The sequence below is a fragment of the Mastomys coucha genome, unplaced genomic scaffold (assembly GCF_008632895.1).
Source record: "Mastomys coucha isolate ucsf_1 unplaced genomic scaffold, UCSF_Mcou_1 pScaffold12, whole genome shotgun sequence".
Classification (NCBI taxonomy): Eukaryota; Metazoa; Chordata; class Mammalia; order Rodentia; family Muridae; genus Mastomys; species Mastomys coucha.
In genome coordinates, this window is record NW_022196894.1 from 20527495 (window position 1) to 20547210 (window position 19716).

At 43.1% G+C, this 19716-nt stretch overlaps 2 protein-coding genes across 2 annotated transcripts in view; both read right to left on the reverse strand.

The window, feature by feature from the left end:
• Positions 1–215: 215 nt before the first annotated feature.
• Positions 216–6218, reverse strand: Crygs (crystallin gamma S). Its single transcript, XM_031364645.1, has 3 exons — positions 6078–6218; positions 1221–1463; positions 216–604 (listed from the first exon to the last, which is right to left on the reverse strand). The coding sequence occupies exons 1-3, from the start codon at positions 6096–6098 to the stop codon at positions 332–334; spliced, it is 537 nt and encodes a 178-aa protein (XP_031220505.1). The 5' UTR covers positions 6099–6218; the 3' UTR covers positions 216–331.
• A 1714-nt stretch (positions 6219–7932) lies between these two features.
• The window catches only part of Tbccd1 (TBCC domain containing 1), a 44927-nt gene continuing 33143 nt past the window's right edge, over positions 7933–19716 (reverse strand). Inside the window, exons 5-9 of the mRNA XM_031364594.1 lie at positions 18492–18544; positions 17817–18003; positions 17196–17693; positions 13154–13301; positions 7933–8688 (exon numbers count right to left, since the gene is read on the reverse strand). Of these exons, the coding sequence (XP_031220454.1) occupies positions 13172–13301; positions 17196–17693; positions 17817–18003; positions 18492–18544 (868 nt within the window). The 3' untranslated portion in view covers positions 7933–8688; positions 13154–13171. The remainder of the gene's footprint in view (positions 8689–13153; positions 13302–17195; positions 17694–17816; positions 18004–18491; positions 18545–19716) is intronic.

Genomic DNA, 19716 nt, shown 5'->3' on the forward strand with positions numbered 1-19716 from the left:
GAGGGCAGTTCTGATTTTTGGTTTTGTTGAGTTAATGCAAAACACAAACAGAAATAGCCTCTACGTGAAAGCGAGATTTCCTAACCTTCTATGCAATCTTACTTGAATGCACTTTCTTATCTGAAAGATGAACTGCTTAGTGTAAATGCCCACTGTGGAGGGAGCCCAATTGCTGGTCCCTAAAAGCAATTAAGAAGAGGCACAATAGTCAGCGGTGGGATGCATTCCAATGTTTTTATTTACGTTGCCTATTTGGACCACAAGCCAGCCAGCAGAGTTCAGCCCTCAAGTTCAGCCCTCAGGGAGAACTCTATGGTCCCACTCCAGGCCGTCACTCCACAATGCGGCGGAATGACTGGACCGCAGGGGATGCTGCACCCCAATCGACAGGCTTCCGGTACTCCTTCTTGTCCAGAAGATACTGTCGGCCACGGTAGCTGGGTAGCTCATAGAAAATCCAGGTGCCTTCTAGCACCTTACAGGAGTGGATCTCTCTCAGGTGAAACTGTTCCATGATGGAAGGACAGTCTTCTGAGGTTTCATACATCTGGCCATTGAAGTCACCCTTCTCAAAAATCTGAATCTTATACTGGCCTCCACTAGACTGAAAGCAACAACAAGACCAACAAAAAGAAATGAATAGCCACTGTTATAGAAATCATTAGCCCGTCAGGAACTCAGGGCAGAGCTTGGTGCACAGCCTCTCATCCTGAAGGCAGGGTCATCAAAACTGCTGTCCCCACCATGAAATACTGAAAGGGCGGACTAGCACAATTTCTATAAACATCTATGAGGTAGAGAGAGAGTCCTAGAACAATTAGTATTTGGTCTGCACTTGATCTCAGCCACAAGGCTGAGAAGTAATGTCATCTAGTGTACTGATGAAGTAAACTAAGATTCTTACTTCATTCAATAAACAAGAGGTAGGAAGACTTAGGGAAAGGTGTCTGGGGAGAGGGGGTTAGATGGAGAGATAGCTGAACAGTTAAGTGCTTGCTGCTCTGTCAACAGAGTTCAGTTCCCAAAACCTTGACCTGGTAGCTCACATCTGGTAACTTCAGCTCTAGAGGATCCAACACCCTTTTCAGGCCTCTGAGGATACCTGCATGCAAATGTGTGCGTGCCAACACACACACACACACACACATTTACAAAAACAAAATCTTACAAAAGGAAGGAAAGACATGGGGTTTGGCCACACAGCAAGCTCCCAGACTCACCAGATGAACTGCTCGGCAAGAGCCCAGGCGGTCATTGAGGCCCATCCAACGCTGGTACTCAGGGTACTCGCCCTGGGGTAAGATGTACATGTGGCCCGCAAAGTTGGGCCTTTCATACACAGCCCAGGTGCCTCCCTCTACTCTAATGGAGTTGCAGCGACTTAGGTAGGAGCGGAAGTCTGCGCAGTCGCAGTCGCAGTCATAGCGGCGACCTTGAAAATTCCGGTCTTCGTAGAAACTGATCTGCAGCACAGAGCGGTTAGAGAGCTGAGGAACTGGGCAGCTTTGAGCACAGATAAAAGTGACAAGTACACGGTCCGGTTAGAATGGCTTTTCCCTCTACTGTAAAGAAAAGCACAGAGTTCTACTTTACCTCACCTTTGGTTTCTGATAAAAATGGAACAAGAACTTTCTTAAAATGGAGCGGAATAAAAGAATACCCTAATAGAAGCCAGTAAGTCTCGGACCAAGCAGCATATTTAAGTTCCCATAGCCCTCCACTTACCACAGTATATTATAGATGTCTGTTTATGAGTCTGACCCTCCTACCAGGCTCCTTCTAGAGTCGCCCAAGGGTAAAAACCAAACTTCCGTAGCCTGCAGACCACCTGGGCCCAACAATAGCTGACAATGCCTCTACAAATGCTCTGTGAAGATGACCATGTCATAGATGGGCACAGGGCATAGGTACAGACGAAAACGCATCATGATGGTAATGAGAAGACAGCAGGGGCAAAAGTATTCTTTGCTTCAAAATCTTACCAGTTTCTAGCACACGACCTGGCGTGTCTTGTGGCACTGGGAACAAGTTACCACTGAGAGCCAGACATTAGCCCGCGCTCTTGAACTACTCCTGCTCAATCAGCCCTGCTACCTTAGGTTAGGCATTCCTGTGGACTTAAGCTTCCCACTGGTCCAAAGGCATGAACCAAATACACTCACTGTAAGTGTACAGTGCTAATACAAACCAGAGCTCAGAGTGCTTTCTGGTTGAAATCGGGGACACCTGATAGGAACTCTGGGGGTTCATAAATCGTTTCTGAATATCACTGTGAAATAAAGAAATAGATTTCCCCGCCTACCCCGCCCCCACCCCCCAGCCACCTTGTTGCTCAGTAATGCCACAATCAGAAAAATACTAGTTATTAGGAGAGAAGTGGCTAATTTCTTGGCGTTATGCTGCCACCTTGTGGCTTATTTGATTTATTGGCTTGGCAGAAAAGCGTCGTCATAAAGGTGCAGAGGCAGATAGCCCTCGATTTTTTTAGTGAGGGTAGCAGGTTGAGTAGTTTTCCAGAAGCAAAGAGCACAAGCCCATTTAGACACATAAAATACATGAGACACACAGCCCACCACAGGAACTAGGGAATAGTGAGCGTCTGGAGTGCCTTGGTGCCTGTAAACGCCAAGAGCAAGAGGGTAACGTGGGGAGCTGCAATGGGAGAGCACTCTGAAGGGGCCCAGGGTTGGTGACTCTCAAAGATTCTCAAAGGACACGAGATCCTTTCTCCAGTCTCGGGTGATTCCTCAGCCGGTGATACCCTCGGAGTCTTTTCATTCTGCTTTAATCTTTTCCTGTTGCCTTCCTGTCCCGATTCTCTCACCTCTATTTCCTGTTCCCTAAAAAACAAACAAAACCACACACAAAAACAACCACCCACCCACCCACACGCACGCACACACATACACACACACCCCACATTTATTTAATTTCCTCTCTTCAGTTTTGTTTTTCTGCTCTCTCTCTCACTGTAGCACAGCAGAGTTAGAGGTATATGATACCTGTTTACAGATGAGAGGGTAAAAATTCCAGCACAGATTACTAGCTTTGAACAGAGCATCAGACCTTCCAAATCTGTAAAGCAAGGTAAAAGTTCTTTCTACAGAGGGTGGGCTGAGGGTAAAATGGTAATCAAGTGTCCAGGTTAACACTTGACTCGGAATTGTCAGTGACGAAGGGGCTTACTCTGCTGGAGGAGCTACAGGGAAAGGGGGAGTCAGACTTCTGCGTGGAGAAGACACTGGCTCTCAGCCTTCCTAACGCTCTGAACACTTAATACAGTTCCTCATGTTGTGGTGACCTTCAGCCATTAAATTGTCTTGTTACTACTTTGTAACTGTCACTTTGCTACTATTATGAATCAGAATGCAAATATCTGATATACTGATAGACATAATATCTGTGATCCCCACAGGTTGAGAACCACTGCTCTAAGCTGCTGACACCCATGCTCAGGCAAGCAACCCTAATGAAAATCAATGGGACACACACACACACACACACACACACACACACACACACACACACCACCCTACACAAAACTGCGAAGCGGGATACAGGGAAGGGGCTTGCTGGGAGTGGAAGAGGAATAGGAGAATGGGAGATGAACATGGCCAAAGTACTTTATACCCACATGCAAAACTGAAACACATTTTAAAAACCATTTAAAATTCAGCTGGCTCAGTCTGTATGTTAAGTATTTTCAGGGCTCTTTGGTACTGGGTAACCAACTGGTGTGCTATTCTCCGGGGCTGGCTATTTCTTCCATTCTCAGCCTTCCTTAGTTGCCTGCAGTTCTTTGTTTAGGGTTGAGGTCTCCTGAGCTCTCATCCTTTCACTTCAGTGTGTCTGTTAACGTCATCTATGTGCAGATCATATTTAGGCAGCCAAGAATTAATACTTTAAACAGAGAGCTGGTCTTGTTATGGACAGAGATGACTTCCAAAGGCCACTACCTATTCAAGGACAGCTATAAGCCCTTGGAGTGCCATGCAAGCCTCTTGCTTCTCATGTGGGCCATTTTCTTTTTCTTCCATTTTTCTCACCCACGTGTTGTGACTTAACAAGGCAGCATTTCCACTCTGAACACTCAGCGGGACTGACTCCACACTCAAGAGCCTTTGTATTGTGACTGATGAAGGGAGCTTCAGGAAAATCCAGTAACTTCTCTAAGAATGGACAGGTTCTACAGGACCTCATCTATATGCTTAATTTACTTCTGAGCCATGACTTGCCAAAAATGATTTTGTGGGAGCTATAGGAAATATGGTATGTGTTTTAATTCATTGATTCCCAACATTTATGCCTTATCTGCACATTTGCCTTATACCAGTGTCCGAGATGTGAAATATGCACAGGGCCACCATGTTGTCCACCCTCCCAGGCTAGCCAGTATTTCCATGTCAAACCAAGCATGCATTAGTTTTTAATGGTGTCATTTCTGGGCTGCAGCCCAAACTCTCTGTTCAGCGGATGAAGGCTGCTCTGTCTCTGCACAATTCCTACTTATAGAGGAAATGTGGAAGCCATCCAGTCTATATCCATGCATTCTATAGCCAATGGAGAGATTGTGGTCTTCTCACATAAAACTTGGAAGAGAAAAAAAAAAAAACAAAAAACCAAAAAAACCAAATGCTGGTTTTCCTAGAAATCACTACAAAATCCCTGTCACATTTATTTTTGAAAAATAGCCTACCAACCCAAGCAGAAAGAAAAATGTCTCCATTATCCCAGTGCTTAATGAAAACATGCTTGACAAAACCTGTTGCTCTTGCTGAGCCCACGGTGCCTCGGATTAATCCGGTGACAAGATGGTGAGAAAGGAAGGACAAGGAGAAAGACTGGGTATTTATTTACATGACGTCTATGCAACAGCCTTCCCTCAAGGCTCCTTAGACTTTTCAGTAGGACCCAAGTGATGTATGTTACAACACTGGACATCTGTCTGGATGGATGTTTGCTGTATCTGCCAACTGAGGAAAAAGCGCTCAGGCACAGAGCCTTAGGTTAACAGACACCTCCTAACACCATGCACTGGAAAGCATACAGTACCACCTGCATAACTTCTTGCTAGTCTCAGTCTAAAGAGGAGGAAACCATAAGATGAATCTAGATGGAGTTTCTGCAATACACTTGGCCTGAGCTTTGTAACGCATCCATGTCTCAGAGACAACAAAAGCTGAAGATGTACAGGCTCGGGAGAAGGAAAGATCAAGAGCAAAGACAAACGGTCAACTCACTGCATGTACCATGTGACCACACATGCTTCATCACCCACACTTCTGGGGTCAGCCGGAGAGACAAAGTATAATCTGGTGTCGGGGATCTGTTTATTCAGGGGGGGACTGTCTTTAGGAGATACACAGTTTAATATCTCTGTCATCAATGCAATGAAGTCAGTTACTTTTCAAACGGTATAATAGAGATCAAATATAACCAAATGTTAACAACTGAATTTTCTTAAGTCTTCCAAGATTAGTAAGTCTAATTGTTTTCAAAGCAAAGAGTTTGAGGGGCCCAGTGGGGGGGGGCAGGCACTGTACAGTGACTCTGCCCCCCAAAGTTCTTGACTACTACAGAAGCACACCACCTTAGCAATCCCCTTCCAACAAGTAGTTGAGTCAAATGTTGAAGATTCTGCCTGGAAACAAGAACCACTTGAATGAGGAACTATTGTTAAGATTTAGTTCACTGGACTGGCCTATCTACTGGCCGTTTAGAACAGTAACACATATGGCTAAATTACAGAGAACAGAATGCTGACTACTGAGGGTTTCTATTGCAGTCTTTGCCATGTTCTGTTCCGGTGAGATTATATCTCCAGTTGCCAGAAGGCAGCCATCGCCAACGGTTCATGTAGTACCTAGTGCAGCACCTGTCACTAACAGTGAATCTTTAACGTGGTGTTAGGTGATTCTATCAGACTAGAAAACAAGCACTTTTCCATCTTCTCTCCCCAGGTTTGTCCCTCAAGCACTAGCTTACTCACCTCAGGGCGAAGAAGCAAGAGCTCTGCTTTGAACGTGCCCCTGGATGAGAAGCAGGTTAGCTAAGAGATCTGTGTGGCGGTTACTTACCTTGCCTCCAGTTTTAGACATTGTAAGTGCAGAGGTTGATTCCGACACTACTGAGAGAGATCCAGGGCAGCTTCGGGGCTACAGGCACAGGGACCTTTATATGGGGCGGTTCAAATCAAACATCTGCTTAGTCATGAGAATTGGATCCAAAATTTGAGTCAGTCATTTAGAGTCTATTGATGGTTGCTGGAAAAACAATTGGGATTATGAAATAAAGGAGAGCTCTATGACCCCTTTAATGCTCATCCAGCCCTACTGCATTGTAGACTTTGCTGAATCAAGGCACCAAAAACCCAGCCAAAAGTTTTAAAAATTCAAAAACAAGTTTTTCTCTGGGCAGTTTGTTTTCTCAGCCAATGACCTCTTGGACATTCCTAACATCTTTTTATCCTTCAACAGAGGGCCTGCAGAAGAAGCCAAAGACCACCCTCTACTTCTGGGCAAGCAAATTCAGTCCTAAGAACTAAGGGTCATGAATGCTCATCTTTGGGGGGTTGGGAGTCACTACAAAAAACATTTAAATGTTTAAGTTCATTGATATCAATGTTTGGCTCGAATTTGATTACTGTCATAAAACTAGGTGAGAAAAATGTCTGTTTTGGCAAGTGCATGCTAGTATGTTTAGGAGTAAGATAGTGTTGGCAACTTACGCTTAAGCTTTAAAGGCAATGACAGAGAGCAGAAGACTGAGTATGATAAATGGTAGCAACTGGGCGCTCTACTCACAGAGCACACAGGGGTTCAGTGACCTAACCTACCTACCTTCATCCTAACCTACCTTCATCCTTCCCTCCCTCCCTCCCTTTTTCTTCTTCTTCTTTTTTTTTCTTAAAGAGTCTTACTATGTTCTGCATCTCTGGCTGGCCTGGAATCTACTGTACAGTTGAGGATGGCTTCAAGGTCATGGAGATCTTCGTGCTTCAGGAATTACAGGCTTGCCTCCCCCAGGTCAGCTCACCTATCCTTGCAAATGTCATTCAATTAGTGTGACTCACAAGAGGGACAGAAAGCTGCCTTGAGATTCCAGAACTTTCTGAGCCAGACGCTCTCTCTGCCCGTTACACTGGGATCTATTCAAGCGAATGTTTCATCTCTCACTTTGGGAATGAGATGAAGGCTTTATACAAACTTAGAGAAACACTATGTCAACTTTTCCCCCTTTTTAATTTTGCCAGCCAAGCTCAGTCTTCTTTGAAGTCCAACTTTACTTTTCCACAAACAAATCTCCAACAGGTATCTTTATAAATGTGGTACCCACAAGAGTGTTCAGCTTAGAAAGGGCAACTCTAGGGGCTGGAGAGGCTCAGCAGTTAGCAGTACCTCCTATGTCTGTGGAGGACTGGACTTCAGCAGAAGAAGCAGCCCCACAGAGTACCTCACAGCTACAGCTCTAGGAGACCTGACTCATTTGGCTTCCGACAGCATCTACTGCATGCACACATCCCCTCCCCCCACCACACGTGTGCACACACACATACACATTTACGCGCTTAGTAATATTAAAAATAAATCTTTAAAAATGTGTCTTGACATGTAGATTACTGAGAAGCAAATAACAAACCACAGAATGTATTTGCATCCTCAATTTTATGCATTTTAAAGTATCAGAATCCTTTAATGCCATCCCCTATGGGTCTTCACTTGGTCATACTTTGCTCACTCCATTTCATGCTAAAGTAAAGACTACGAAAGCATCCACGGCTTACCAAGCATTGAGAGAGTTAACTTTATTTGAGGACTAGGAGCAGCTGCTCTGTAGTGATGACTACTAGCTAAATAACCTGGGCTGCTAACTGGACTCATCTCATGTGCCTGCCTTCAACCAGTGCTTCCCAGCCACACAAACCAACTCTGGCACAGTACACAATAACAGAAACCTTTTATTAAAATTAAAAGTGAAACCTCTTTTTAACAAAAGGAAAGAAATTACTTTTTAGAGTCTATTAAAACTGGAATCAGAAAATAAAAAATAAAAAAAATTATACAATTTCATGTGTTTTATACTTTAAGGCCTAAAATACCATTTTATAAAACTATCTCTGCCATGTTTATACACCAAAAGATCATTCTGTAACTCTTCTTAAATAGAGAGGAGCAAGTTACAAAGAACCACACAAATGTTTTTTCTTTTCATTCCTTTCTTTTGTGCATTTATTTGTTTGTTTGTTTGTTGAGACAGATCCTCACCGTATAGACCAGGCTGGCCTGGCTTGCAGAGATCTGCCTGCCTCTGCCTGCTGAGCTCTGGGATTACAAGCATGTGCCACAATACCTGGCTAACTTTTTTTAGCTAGGACAAAACCTTTCATTGTTAAAATGGAAAGTCAGCTTGTAAGCCTGTACTTGGTCACTAAGACACTAACATATACACAGAGCTGCCTTGCGCAGTGTTCCATTTCGGCACCACAAGTGTGACCTCCTGACCTTTTATAGTAAGATGCTTTATGAAAGTCAGAAGTTTGGCTAAAATTCAACCCAGGTGAGTACAGAACAGGAACCAGGAAAAGGTCTTAAATAGAGAGAAGCCTTGAGATCTCGTAGGCAGCAAGGATGCCTTTCCACCAGGCTTCAGGGGGCACCATCCTCCATTCTTCCTCACTGTTCCAGAGCCCTGCAGAGGAGCAAAGAAAATTTAATGTAGGTAAATTAATATTTATGCTCGATGCAAATAAGAAAATTACTTTCATTTATAAACTCATGTAAATTATATAGATCTTGAGAATTTGGAGTGCTAAAATAAGCTTTGTATCCTTTTTGCTGTTAGTTAACAAGGAGAAAATAAGAACCCAAAATTGGGCCGGGCAGTGTGGTGCATGCCTTTAATCCCAGCACTTGGGAGGCAGAAGTTCCAGGACAGACAGGGCTACACAGAGAAACACTGTCTTCAAAAACCAAAAACAACAACAACAACAACAACAAAACCAAAAAACCCCCCAAAACCCCCAAAATTGGTAGACTAGAGACTAACAGGAATGTTGATCCCTACCCCTTACAGGGTCTGTTTCTTTGAATTTGTATTTCTAATCCCAGCCCCACATTTGTTAACTATATATTGTGAAATTATGCTTATTTTTAAGTTTAGTTTATGTGCATGGATATTCTGCTTGTATGTATGTATGTATGTATGTATGTACTACATGTACATAGTACCCTTAGAGGCCAGAGAGGGCATCAGATATTTGGAATTGGAACTACAGACAGTTGTAGGTTAACATGTGGGTGATGGGAATTGAACTTGGGTCCTCTCAAAAAAAGCAGCCAAGTGCTCTAACCAGTAAGCCATCTCTCCAGCCCCCAAAATTATGTTTTGGGCATGGTGGCACACACCTAAAATCCCAGCATGTGGCACTGAGGCAGGAGGACTGGTACCAGTTCAAGGCCAGCCTGCACTCCATAGGAAGACCCTGTGTCATGAACAAATTAAAGGAAAGAAATCTACCTGTTCGAAAGGCAATTTTCTTGTTTGCAGCTTTAGAAAACTGCAGTCCTGAGTAGGTGAGCATGTATGCATGCAGGCCACTCTGCAGTAGGAACACATCTCAGGATGAGAGCACACACTGTGCAGAAACATTATGCAGTGTTATCTGAAGCAGGTGCAAGGTGGGAATAACCTTGTCAACAGTGAGTGACACATCCCCACAATGGACTGCTACCCAACTTTAAGAGGGGACAGTTTTGAGTTGGAGAGATAGCTCAGCAGTTAAAGAGCACTGACTGCTCTTCCAGAGGTCCTAAGTTCAATTCCCAGCAACCACATGGTGTGGGTCACAACCATCTGTAATGGGATCTGATGTCCTCTTCTGGTGTGTCTGAAGACAGCTACAGTGTAATATAAAATAAATAAATCTTTAAAAAAAGAGCAGTCTTGACACAGCAGAGCAGCCCCTGACAGGCTGACTGACTGGTTCATCTATAAAAATATCTAGAATAAACAAGGTAAATGTTTGTTTGCCAGGGCCTAGAGGTAAGGAAAGCTGAGGGGGTTGAAGGTTAGAAAACAGCTACTGATGTGGGATGGGGGGGAAGCTTTAACTATGTGCTTTGAGATACTCTGTTTTTAAAAGGTAGCAGTTGCATAAATTTGTGAACATAGTAAAATACAATGACTTCTTCACTAGGCTTGCTGGTATACATCCATAATTCCAGCTCCTTGAAAGGGTAAGGTAAGGTGATTGCAAACTTAAGGTCTGTTTGGTTATGGGGCAAGTTCAATACCAACTTAAGAAACTTAGCAGACACAGCCTGCTCAATGATAGAATGCTTACCTAGCATGAGCGAGGCCCTAGGTCCCCCTCCTCAGTACTACCAAAAGAATGAGAAAAAGGGAAAAAGAAAAGGCCCCAAACAAACAGGAAAATTTCATGTTATATGAGCTGTATCTCTGAAAATAAGCTTTCTCCTACCATGGGTCCCCAGTCTCATCTCTGAAAGGCAAATGCTGTTTACATTTTTTATGGTCTTTCAGAAATTCTTTAAGAATATGACCAGCGTGAATATGAAAATCTCTTGTTCTGGTTTGATTTCTAACGGGAATGCTTACCTAAACACGCAACACCCAATGCTACCAGTTTGTTTTCCTGCCACTGCACTTTTCAGGGGAGATTTATTTACTGGCACAAAAGCGCTTAGCAATGGCTAGACCACTAAAGAAAAGGCTAGACCACTGAAGAAAATGACACCTTCCCCCAGCACCCATTAGTATGCCTACAGACCTACTGGGAGAAGGGGGATAGAAAAATCTTCATTATTTATTATTATGCATAGGTTCATGATGTGTGTTTGTGTGCATGCCTGTTCACGAAGTGTGGAGAACAGAGGACAACTTCGTGGAATCACTTCTCTCCTTCCATCTTTATGTGGGTCCTACAGACCCAAATCAGTCACCAGGTTCATAATGCAGCTGGCCCTTCCCTCTGAACCACTTCAGCTGAAACACTCTCAATTAGTAAGCCAGCATGTCTGTATGTAAGTAAGCTTCTCTGTATGTAACTGAGCATGTCTGTATGTAACTGAGCATATCTGTATGTATGTGAACATGTCTGTATGTCAGTGAGCATGTCTGTATGTCAGTGAGCATGTCTGTATGTCAGTGAGCATGTCTGTATGTCAGTGAGCATGTCCGTATGTCAGTGAGCATCTCTGTATGTCAGTGAGCATGTCTGTATGTAAGTGAGCATGTCTGTATGTCAGTGAGCATGTCCGTATGTCAGTGAGCATCTCTGTATGTCAGTGAGCATGTCTGTATGTTAAGTGAGCATGTCTGTATGTAAGTAAGCTTCTCTGTATGTTAGTGAACATCTCTGTATGTAAGTGAGCATCTCTGTATGTAAGTGAGCATGTCTGTATGTAAGTGAGCATGTCTGTATATAAGTGAGCATGTCTGTATGTCAGTGAGCATGTCTGTATGTCAGTGAGCATCTCTGTATGTAAGTGAGCCTGTCTGTATGTTAAGTGAGCATGTCTGTATGTAAGTAAGCTTCTCTGTATGTTAGTGAGCATCTCTGTATGTAAGTGAGCATGTCTGTATGTCAGTGAGCATGTCTGTATATAAGTGAGCATGTCTGTATGTAAGTGAGCATGTCTGTATGTCAGTGAGCATGTCTGTATGTCAGTGAGCATGTCTGTATGTCAGTGAGCATCTCTGTATGTTAGTGAGCATCTCTGTATGTAAGTGAGCATGTCTGTATGCCAGTGAGCATGTCTGTATGCCAGTGAGCATGTCTGTATGCCAGTGAGCATGTCTGTATGCCAGTGAGCATGTCTGTATGTAAGTAAGCTTCTCTGTATGTCAGTGAGCATGTCTGTATGCCAGTGAGCATGTCTGTATGCCAGTGAGCACGTCTGTATGTAAGTGAGCATCTCTGTATGTAAGTGAGCATGTCTGTATGTAAGTGAACATCTCTGTATGTTAGTGAACATCTCTGTATGTAAGTGAGCATGTCTGTATGTAAGTGAGCATCTCTGTATGTAAGTGAGCATGTCTGTATATAAGTGAGCATCTCTGTATGTACATGAGCATTTATGTATGTAAGTGAGCATTTCCATTTCTATATTTTCCCCTATGAACTATGGTATCTTTTGTTAATTTGTTTTGTTTTTTATTTTATTTTTAGTCTTCAAAAACTTGAAAGCAGCAAGTAATTTCTATTTTTAAAGCAGTTTGTGGTCTGGGGGGTGGTGGTTGGTTCAGCAGCTAAGAGTACTTGTTGCTCTTATAGAAGAGTCAGGTTGGATTCCAGGCACCCACATCATGGCTCACAACTGTTACTCCAGTCCCAGGAGACCTGATGACCTCTGCTCTGGACGCCAAGCCTAAATGTGGTACACAGACATACATGAAGGCAAACCACTCACACATATTTTTTTGAAAAATCTTCTAAAATGTGCTAAAAAGGCATTTGGATTAAGTAATTCTCAGCAAATTTATCTCTGTATTCTCTTCTACATAGTTAATTCATGACTTCCATCGAGTTTTCATGATCTACGTGAGATTATTAAAGACCAGTTTTATTAGTTTTAGGAGACTGGGAAATATACATTAGAGATGAGGAATAGAACTCAATGCTTGGGCTGGAGAGAGTGCTCAGCAGTTAAGCAGACATTGCTTTCCCAGAGGACCTGAGTTCAATTTTCAGCACCAAAGCAGGTCAGCTCACACCCACCTCAAATTCCAGCTCCACAGGAGCTGACACCTTTGGCCTTCTCTGGGCACTCATTCAGGTGTTCACACCCACATACAGACATATGCACATACCCATAATTAAAAATAAAATATTAAAAAAACCCAAAGAACATAATTAATGAGGAAAATGATAAATTTTTGGTAGTACACAAATTGCAAAGAAAGATAAAACTTGGCCATTCTATTTGCCCACATTTCTGAGGTAGGCAACATTTGAATATTTAAGCTTTCTTATAAAAAAAAAAAAATATGTGGGTACATGTCTACCCGTGGGTGAGAGCAGAAGAGCAAGCGCACTGGCAAGAACATAATGCACTGTGCGCTCTTTTCTGTTTTGTATGCCATCCAAGGGTTCCCCACAGTCCCGCAAGTGCCCCGTGTTCTAAATGCCTACCTGTGGCTCATGTGGGTCCTATCCAGCCACTTGTCTGGAGGCTGCTGGAGGGGGAACGAGGCTGTCCAACTGTTGCCGATGTCCTGTACTAACCAACCATTCATAGAACTTGTTCTCCACGAGGACCTGGAACTGCTTCCTCTGCTCCCTGATGTTGTGAATAAGAGCAAGAAATGTAAGGAGACAAAGCCCTGCAGATTCTACTCCCACGATTCCCTGAAATCTCAATGCAACTAAGTGACTACATGTAGTTACCCTTCAGTTCTCACTGTGTTCAAGGCACAGCGAGACACAATGTCTAAAGCCTCGTACACTGCAGGTTCTTACTGAGGACAATATGAACGAGCCAGTGTTCTGACTGATGGGAAGAAATGCATAAGGCAAAGAGACCTTCTGATGTCCACATCACAAGATTGTGATCTCTGTATGTGTCCCTGTCAACTATAAGCTCTTGTGGGGAAGACAGGAAAGAAGCAACATAAATATACAGTATGAAGTTAAGTACTAAGAAAACCCTTGTTGGAGAACAGTGCCATGTGCAGCATTACTGGGAGTGTTACTGTAGGAAAGGAGTGGATGCCTCTCTAATATGACACTTCAACAGGATTATGTGGGACGGACTACTGGACAGAAATGATCAAGGCCCTAATGTGACAGCATGATGCAGGTAAGAAAGAGAAGCATAGCCCCCATCTGGGGACAACTTGCACATCAGCCTGGCAGGACACAATTCCACTGGATCTACAGGACACCAACAGTAGACGGGGCATGCTGGAATGACTACTGCCCAAAGCAAGAACAGGGCACTCCACAACCCCAATTGCACAATCCCACTCAAGTCCAACTGAGACCATAACAATGACTGGCAAGCCCTGGCTCCTGGTGAGTGGGTGCTGACACTTTGTACTTTAGATCCACCTCATTCCAACCTGTCTTACTGAACTGGCTGGTTTTGTGTGTCAACTTGACACAGGCTGGAGTTATCACAGAGAAGGGAGCTTCAGTTGGGGAAGTGCCTCCATGAGACCCAGCTGTGGGGCATTTTCTCAATTAGTGATCAAGGGGGTAGGGCCCCTTGTGGGTGGTGCCTTCCCTGGGCTGGAAATCTCGGGCTCTATAAGAGAGCAGGCTTACCTCCAGGGGAAGCAAGCCAGTAAGAAACATCTCTCCATGGCCTCTGTGTCAGCTCCTGCTTCCTGACCTGCTTGAGTTCCAGTCCTGACTTCCTCTGGTGATCAACAGCAATGTGGAAGTAAGCTGAATAAACCCTTTCCTCCCCAACTTGCTTCTTGGTCATGATGTTTGTACAGGAATAGAAACCCTGACTAAGACACTTACATATAAATTACTAAGTTACAACTATGCAGCCACTTTCCCTGAATGTAGATGGCACTTAATCTTCAGCAAGGCCTTGCTTCCCACAACCCACCAGAAATCACACAATGTGAACCAGGATCTCGCTGGCAGTCTGCCTTCAATTTGGTTTCTGTCTTTCTTTGCAGAAAATTCTCAACTCACATTTAACTAAATGGTTTAACTTTATGGCAAGATAAAAACAATGTATTTGCTCTGCAGGAACTCTACTTCAAATGTGTGTGTTTTTTCAGGCTAGTAATCAGCAATATGATATTTTTTAATGCTGTGAAGTGTAGGCCTGCAAGCCAACAGTCAGGAGAGTGGATGTTCTTCAGTGCTTCCACACTGCACAATCAGTTGGTGGCTTAGGTACAGTAAATGAATTTTGCTCTGTATGTAACCCTAGTGTAAGCTAAGGTGCACCTTTATTCCCAAAGTGACACGAGCTACTTTGATAGCGTTTCTAGCACCATTCCATGCTAGACTATAATTGCTCACCACATTTCAGACTCTACAACCCCCCCTAAGCTTTTCACATGTGTAATAGAGTCTAGGCATTTACATGGTGGAAACATTACACAGCAGGTCTTCTAAAGGTATTTTCTCAATGACCATCTTGTTATACACTCTAACTCTATTACCATACTACATGGTGTCATAATAACTGAGATGAATAGTAAGAGCACAGAGACAGAGAAGCACCTCTGGAACAAGGACAACAAGGTAGTACTTGAATCCTTTGTGACTAAGTACTTAATCTTAGTTCTCTAGTCTTCATCTGCAACTGGATACAGCTATTAGAAATAATCAGTGAGCACAGAGCTGATCAGATCGGTGCTTGGAACATCCTAAGTGAACATCTCCATCATTACTGATAAATCAGAGTGACGACTTCCTATTCGGAAGGCTCTGAGTATAGTGAGATCACCAATCTGCTGACATGATCCATGAGGTGAGAGCCACATCCAGTGTTTACTCAGGAAACTGTAGTACTTCTGCATAGATCCCCAACTAAGGCATTAAGTTGTAGCTATTGTTGATTGTGTGTGTGTGTGTGTGTGTTGTATATGTAGGTATGAAGTATGATGTACATACACATAATACCACATACACATTGAGGGAGCTTAGATTGAGATTTACAAAAAGAACTTGGCCTTGTGCTCAAACGGAGAAGTAAAGAAGCTACTTCCACCGGGTTCTAGTGCTGTAGTATTTCCTTTTTCCCCTCTTAGAATCTCTAACAACTGAAATTTGTCCGCCAACATATCTGTAAAAAAAAAACTACTTATTCCAAGCATGAGTAATTTTAAAGTTATTCACAGTAGTCTGCTGAGAAGAAAAATTGGTTAAGCTCAGACTTAACTATTAGAATCCTTTTTCACCTTCTCGTCTTCACAAACTTACATACAGAGCCCTGCCTTCAGCCCGCGTACTTCTATCCTCCCTGTTGTCCTCTCTGCTCTCACCCAGACACTGAACCACAGTCTGTCTCCTCTTCCAGTTTGCTCTCTGACTGCCTATGTGCCAGCCCAGAGTTGTATTTAAATCTGCTCTGGCCTCTAGTAAATAGTCTGTGTACTGTGTGGCTTATAGATGCTCCTGAAAAAACACCTTTTCTGGATTTCATTCCACAACTTAAAGCAAATACTGAAAGGCTTCTACTGCAGAATTCTAATGGAATGTTCAAGGCCTGATTATCAAAACACGGCATAATTTGATTCAGGTCACTTATCAAGCTTAGGGACCACTGTGCTGTACCCTGAATCCCACCTTACATTCTGCTTCTCAGATATCTGCTCCTCCACTACTCTCAGATGTTCACACTAGGCCTCACTTACTAAGCAAAGTTTTCACTCAGGACCCATTACAAATTCTATCTCCTTGACACATCTTCCTTAACTGTTCATACTGGTGTCTCTGGACTCTTTGTAAACTGTATGCCATGTCTCTGGCTTCTGGAGTTCAAAGACCAATACCCCTTAAATAAAAATCTGGGCATAACGTAATATTCACAGCTATATGTGTTATCCCATGCATGTAAATTTTAAAAAGCCACTTTGGTGTCCCCTAAGTAGAATGAAACACAGTATTTTATACTGCAAATCTAGCTTTAAAAACCACACTTTCGTTATTTCTCCCATTTTAGCACAGATTAAGGGAGTAAATGACAAGAAGAAGCAAGAATCAGCCTTGGAAAAAACACCTTCAAGAATGTGACTTGTAAGTCCGTGGTGTGGTGGGAAACCAGTTTGTAAGAGGATGCTAACAGCTAAGTTGTTAAGGCTGAACCACGTCCCATTTTCTAGACAAGATTGCTTTAGTTCATATAAGTCTTAGCCCTGCCAACTAAATGTAAGCTGATTTTTATTGTGATTCTTACCCTGCACTCCCACTAACGTGGAATTTGTGATCCTCCTGCCTCAAGCCTTTAGGTGCTGGGATCACAGGCTTGTGCCACAGAGCAATTTCAACTTCTTCGAGAAAGGGAACCTAATACCTGAGCGCCTACCTGCTCAATAGCATCTTCTAGCCCCATAGTGTCTAAAATACTAACCTGGATTCAAGCCCTGAGAAAGAATGCATGGGTCTTTTTAATCTGTGTGGCTGGATACTATAAAGTATCCCAATTTATCTTCCCATCAAGTATTGTACAAATAGCAAAACCCTGACTCTAGAAGACACTTACTTTGTCAGACGAGCCTCCTTCACAGTTTTCTGCCAGATGTGTATCTTCTGTTCTCTCTGAGTCAGTGCTTTCTGGTAGGCCGGGGGGAGACCCCCAGGTATCTCTGCTGTGTCCCCTTCCATCTCAAAGGGAATAATAAAGACATAGAACTCAGAGGGAGGCAAGAGCCGGAAGACTCTTGTGTCAGTGCCTTCTCTGCACACCACCATCGGGTTATCCCAATAGTTAGGCACTGTAGCGAGGCCAGTCCTGGCCATGTGGTCCTCCAGCATTGGGTAATGGGTATGAAAGGGGGCAAAAGTTACTGTCTGGTTTCCAGAGAGAATAAGTGGGCGTGAAGGTGTCATAATGTGAAAGGTGCAGCCTGTAGTAGAAGAGATGGACAATCGGTGGCAAACAGCAATGACTTTTAGATTCTCACAGTCATGCAGATGAAGAGCCGTCTCCACAGGACCCAACACAAAGGTACTATTCCTGCATTTTTCAATTGTCATGGACCTGAAAAATTTAAAATGAGTTAAATTTTTCTGAAGGAATTACCTAGAATAAAATTCTTTCTCAAAACAAAAACAAAAACCCCAGTCCAAAGAAAATATCAAAATATTAGGGACCTATGCTTACCGTAAGGGGGAGAGCAGATATATAAAAGACTCATTGCAGCGGTGAGCCCTGACATGTGCTCCTACTAGAGTTTCTGAGCTCTTGGCCAGTGTCTGCTTGTAAACCTGGCTCATCACCACGATGCGGTGCAACCGAGGGGCTGTGTGAGCATTGCAAGCAATCTTAGCTCTTTTGGTCGAACCTTCAACTATTCAAGAAAACACACAAATAATAAGATAGTTTCAAATCAAAGAAAACATGTGACCATGAGCTCAGACACATTTACATGTGCTCCTGCCTACCGTCCATCCATTACATGTGAAGAAATAAATGTAAGAGTTAATGATAAAGTAGGGTTTACTGTTCTTTTTCTATATAGTTGTAATCTTTCAAAGTCTCCTTTAACAAATGTAACTTTATAATAGCCTCGAGATTTCTGGTAGTGCGAGGGTGTGTTTTCTCCCTTACCTGCTAGGTTAAGTAACATGCCTAAGGTCCTACACTAGTGACAGATCCAGACAGCTCCTCCTCAGGATGCTCACTGTCATCTTCACCATAATGGCCTCCTCAAACTGCCATACTACAAACTGCAGCACTCTCAACTAACAGCATCATCCCAGGACTCCCACTTGAGATCACGTCTTCTCTCCCAAGATCATTCCTACTGGGAACAAACCTTCCCCACAGGGTCCCCACCGACAGACACAGCCATGTCAGCACGAATCCTGCTGCTCAGCCTGCACTTCCCACTAGCCACAAGGACAATCTATCCTGGTCCAATGTGGAAAGGATATACAGATATGCTAAAATTCTTCTTTTAAAAGACTTAATAGTTCTCAATTGCACATAACCATATGTATAAAACATGGTTATGTAGAAAAATATCATTAAAAAGTTTAAATACTAGTTTGTTATCAAACTACTAGAATTTTAATATGTTATGAGAGTAACTAGTTTTAATTTTCCAACAGTGCCTACCCTATCAAGGTTAAAACTCCCTTAAGCCTAAGTGTTTTTTGTGAAGCTAACGATTACATAGTTTCACCTACATGTCTACAGGATCCCTGAATCTCAAGGAGACTCTGATGCATGGCAGAATGGCTTGGTTGGATATAGACTTCCTGGATCTCTTAAAAAAAAAAAAAAGACACAGACTTTGTAGATAATGTGCAATCGTTCTGTTTTACAGTGTTATAAAAATATGAAAAAATATAATTGTTTCTGGAGGTGTTGTTCAATGGCAGAATGCATGCTTAGGATGCATGAAGCCCCAGGTTCAATCTCTTAGCATGTCCTAAAAAACACCTGAAAAACATTCAACTTTCTGGTGGTGGTGGGGAAGGAGGTTGAGGCATGATCTCAATATGTAGACCAGGCTGTCCTAGAATTCACTCTCGGAGACCAGGCTGGCCTCAAACTCAGATATCTACCAGCCTCTGCCTCCTGAGTGCTAGGATTAAAGGCATGCAACACCAAGCTCAGCTAAACCAATATATTTTTGAAAATATATGGAAGCTTTCTGTGGGACTATCTTTGCAATTCTGAGATTGTGGAAACAGAGCCTACTATATTTTTTTTCTCAAGAATCTGGCCTGGCACCTAGCTTAGTAGCACAGATATCTGAAACGTTTTCCTAGTTCTTTCCTTGAAACTTATACGTGGGCCCACGAGTCTACAGCAGTGGGACCTAACTGTGAGCCACGGCTGTCCAGTGACACAGCCAAAACTGGTCCCGTGTTACTGTTCATACAATTTCTAATTTAGAAAGAAGGAAGTATATTCCTTGCTTGTGTCTTTGCAGCTAAAAGCCACTCGTCTCTACACCAGCTCTGAGGTGTCATCTATTGGTGTGCCAAATCCTGCGGCTAAATAGAAATGAAAAGGCCTCAAGCAAGTGTCTGACAGCAGAGGGAAGAGAGAA

Coding starts and splice junctions, on each gene's coding strand:
- Crygs (XM_031364645.1), bottom strand. CDS start 6,098: ATGTCTAAAACTGGAGGCAAG. Junction 1,464..6,077: donor TGTCTAAAACTGGAGGCAAG/GTAAGTAACCGC, acceptor TCTGTGCTGCAG/ATCAGTTTCTACGAAGACCG. Junction 605..1,220: donor CTTGCCGAGCAGTTCATCTG/GTGAGTCTGGGA, acceptor TGTTGCTTTCAG/TCTAGTGGAGGCCAGTATAA.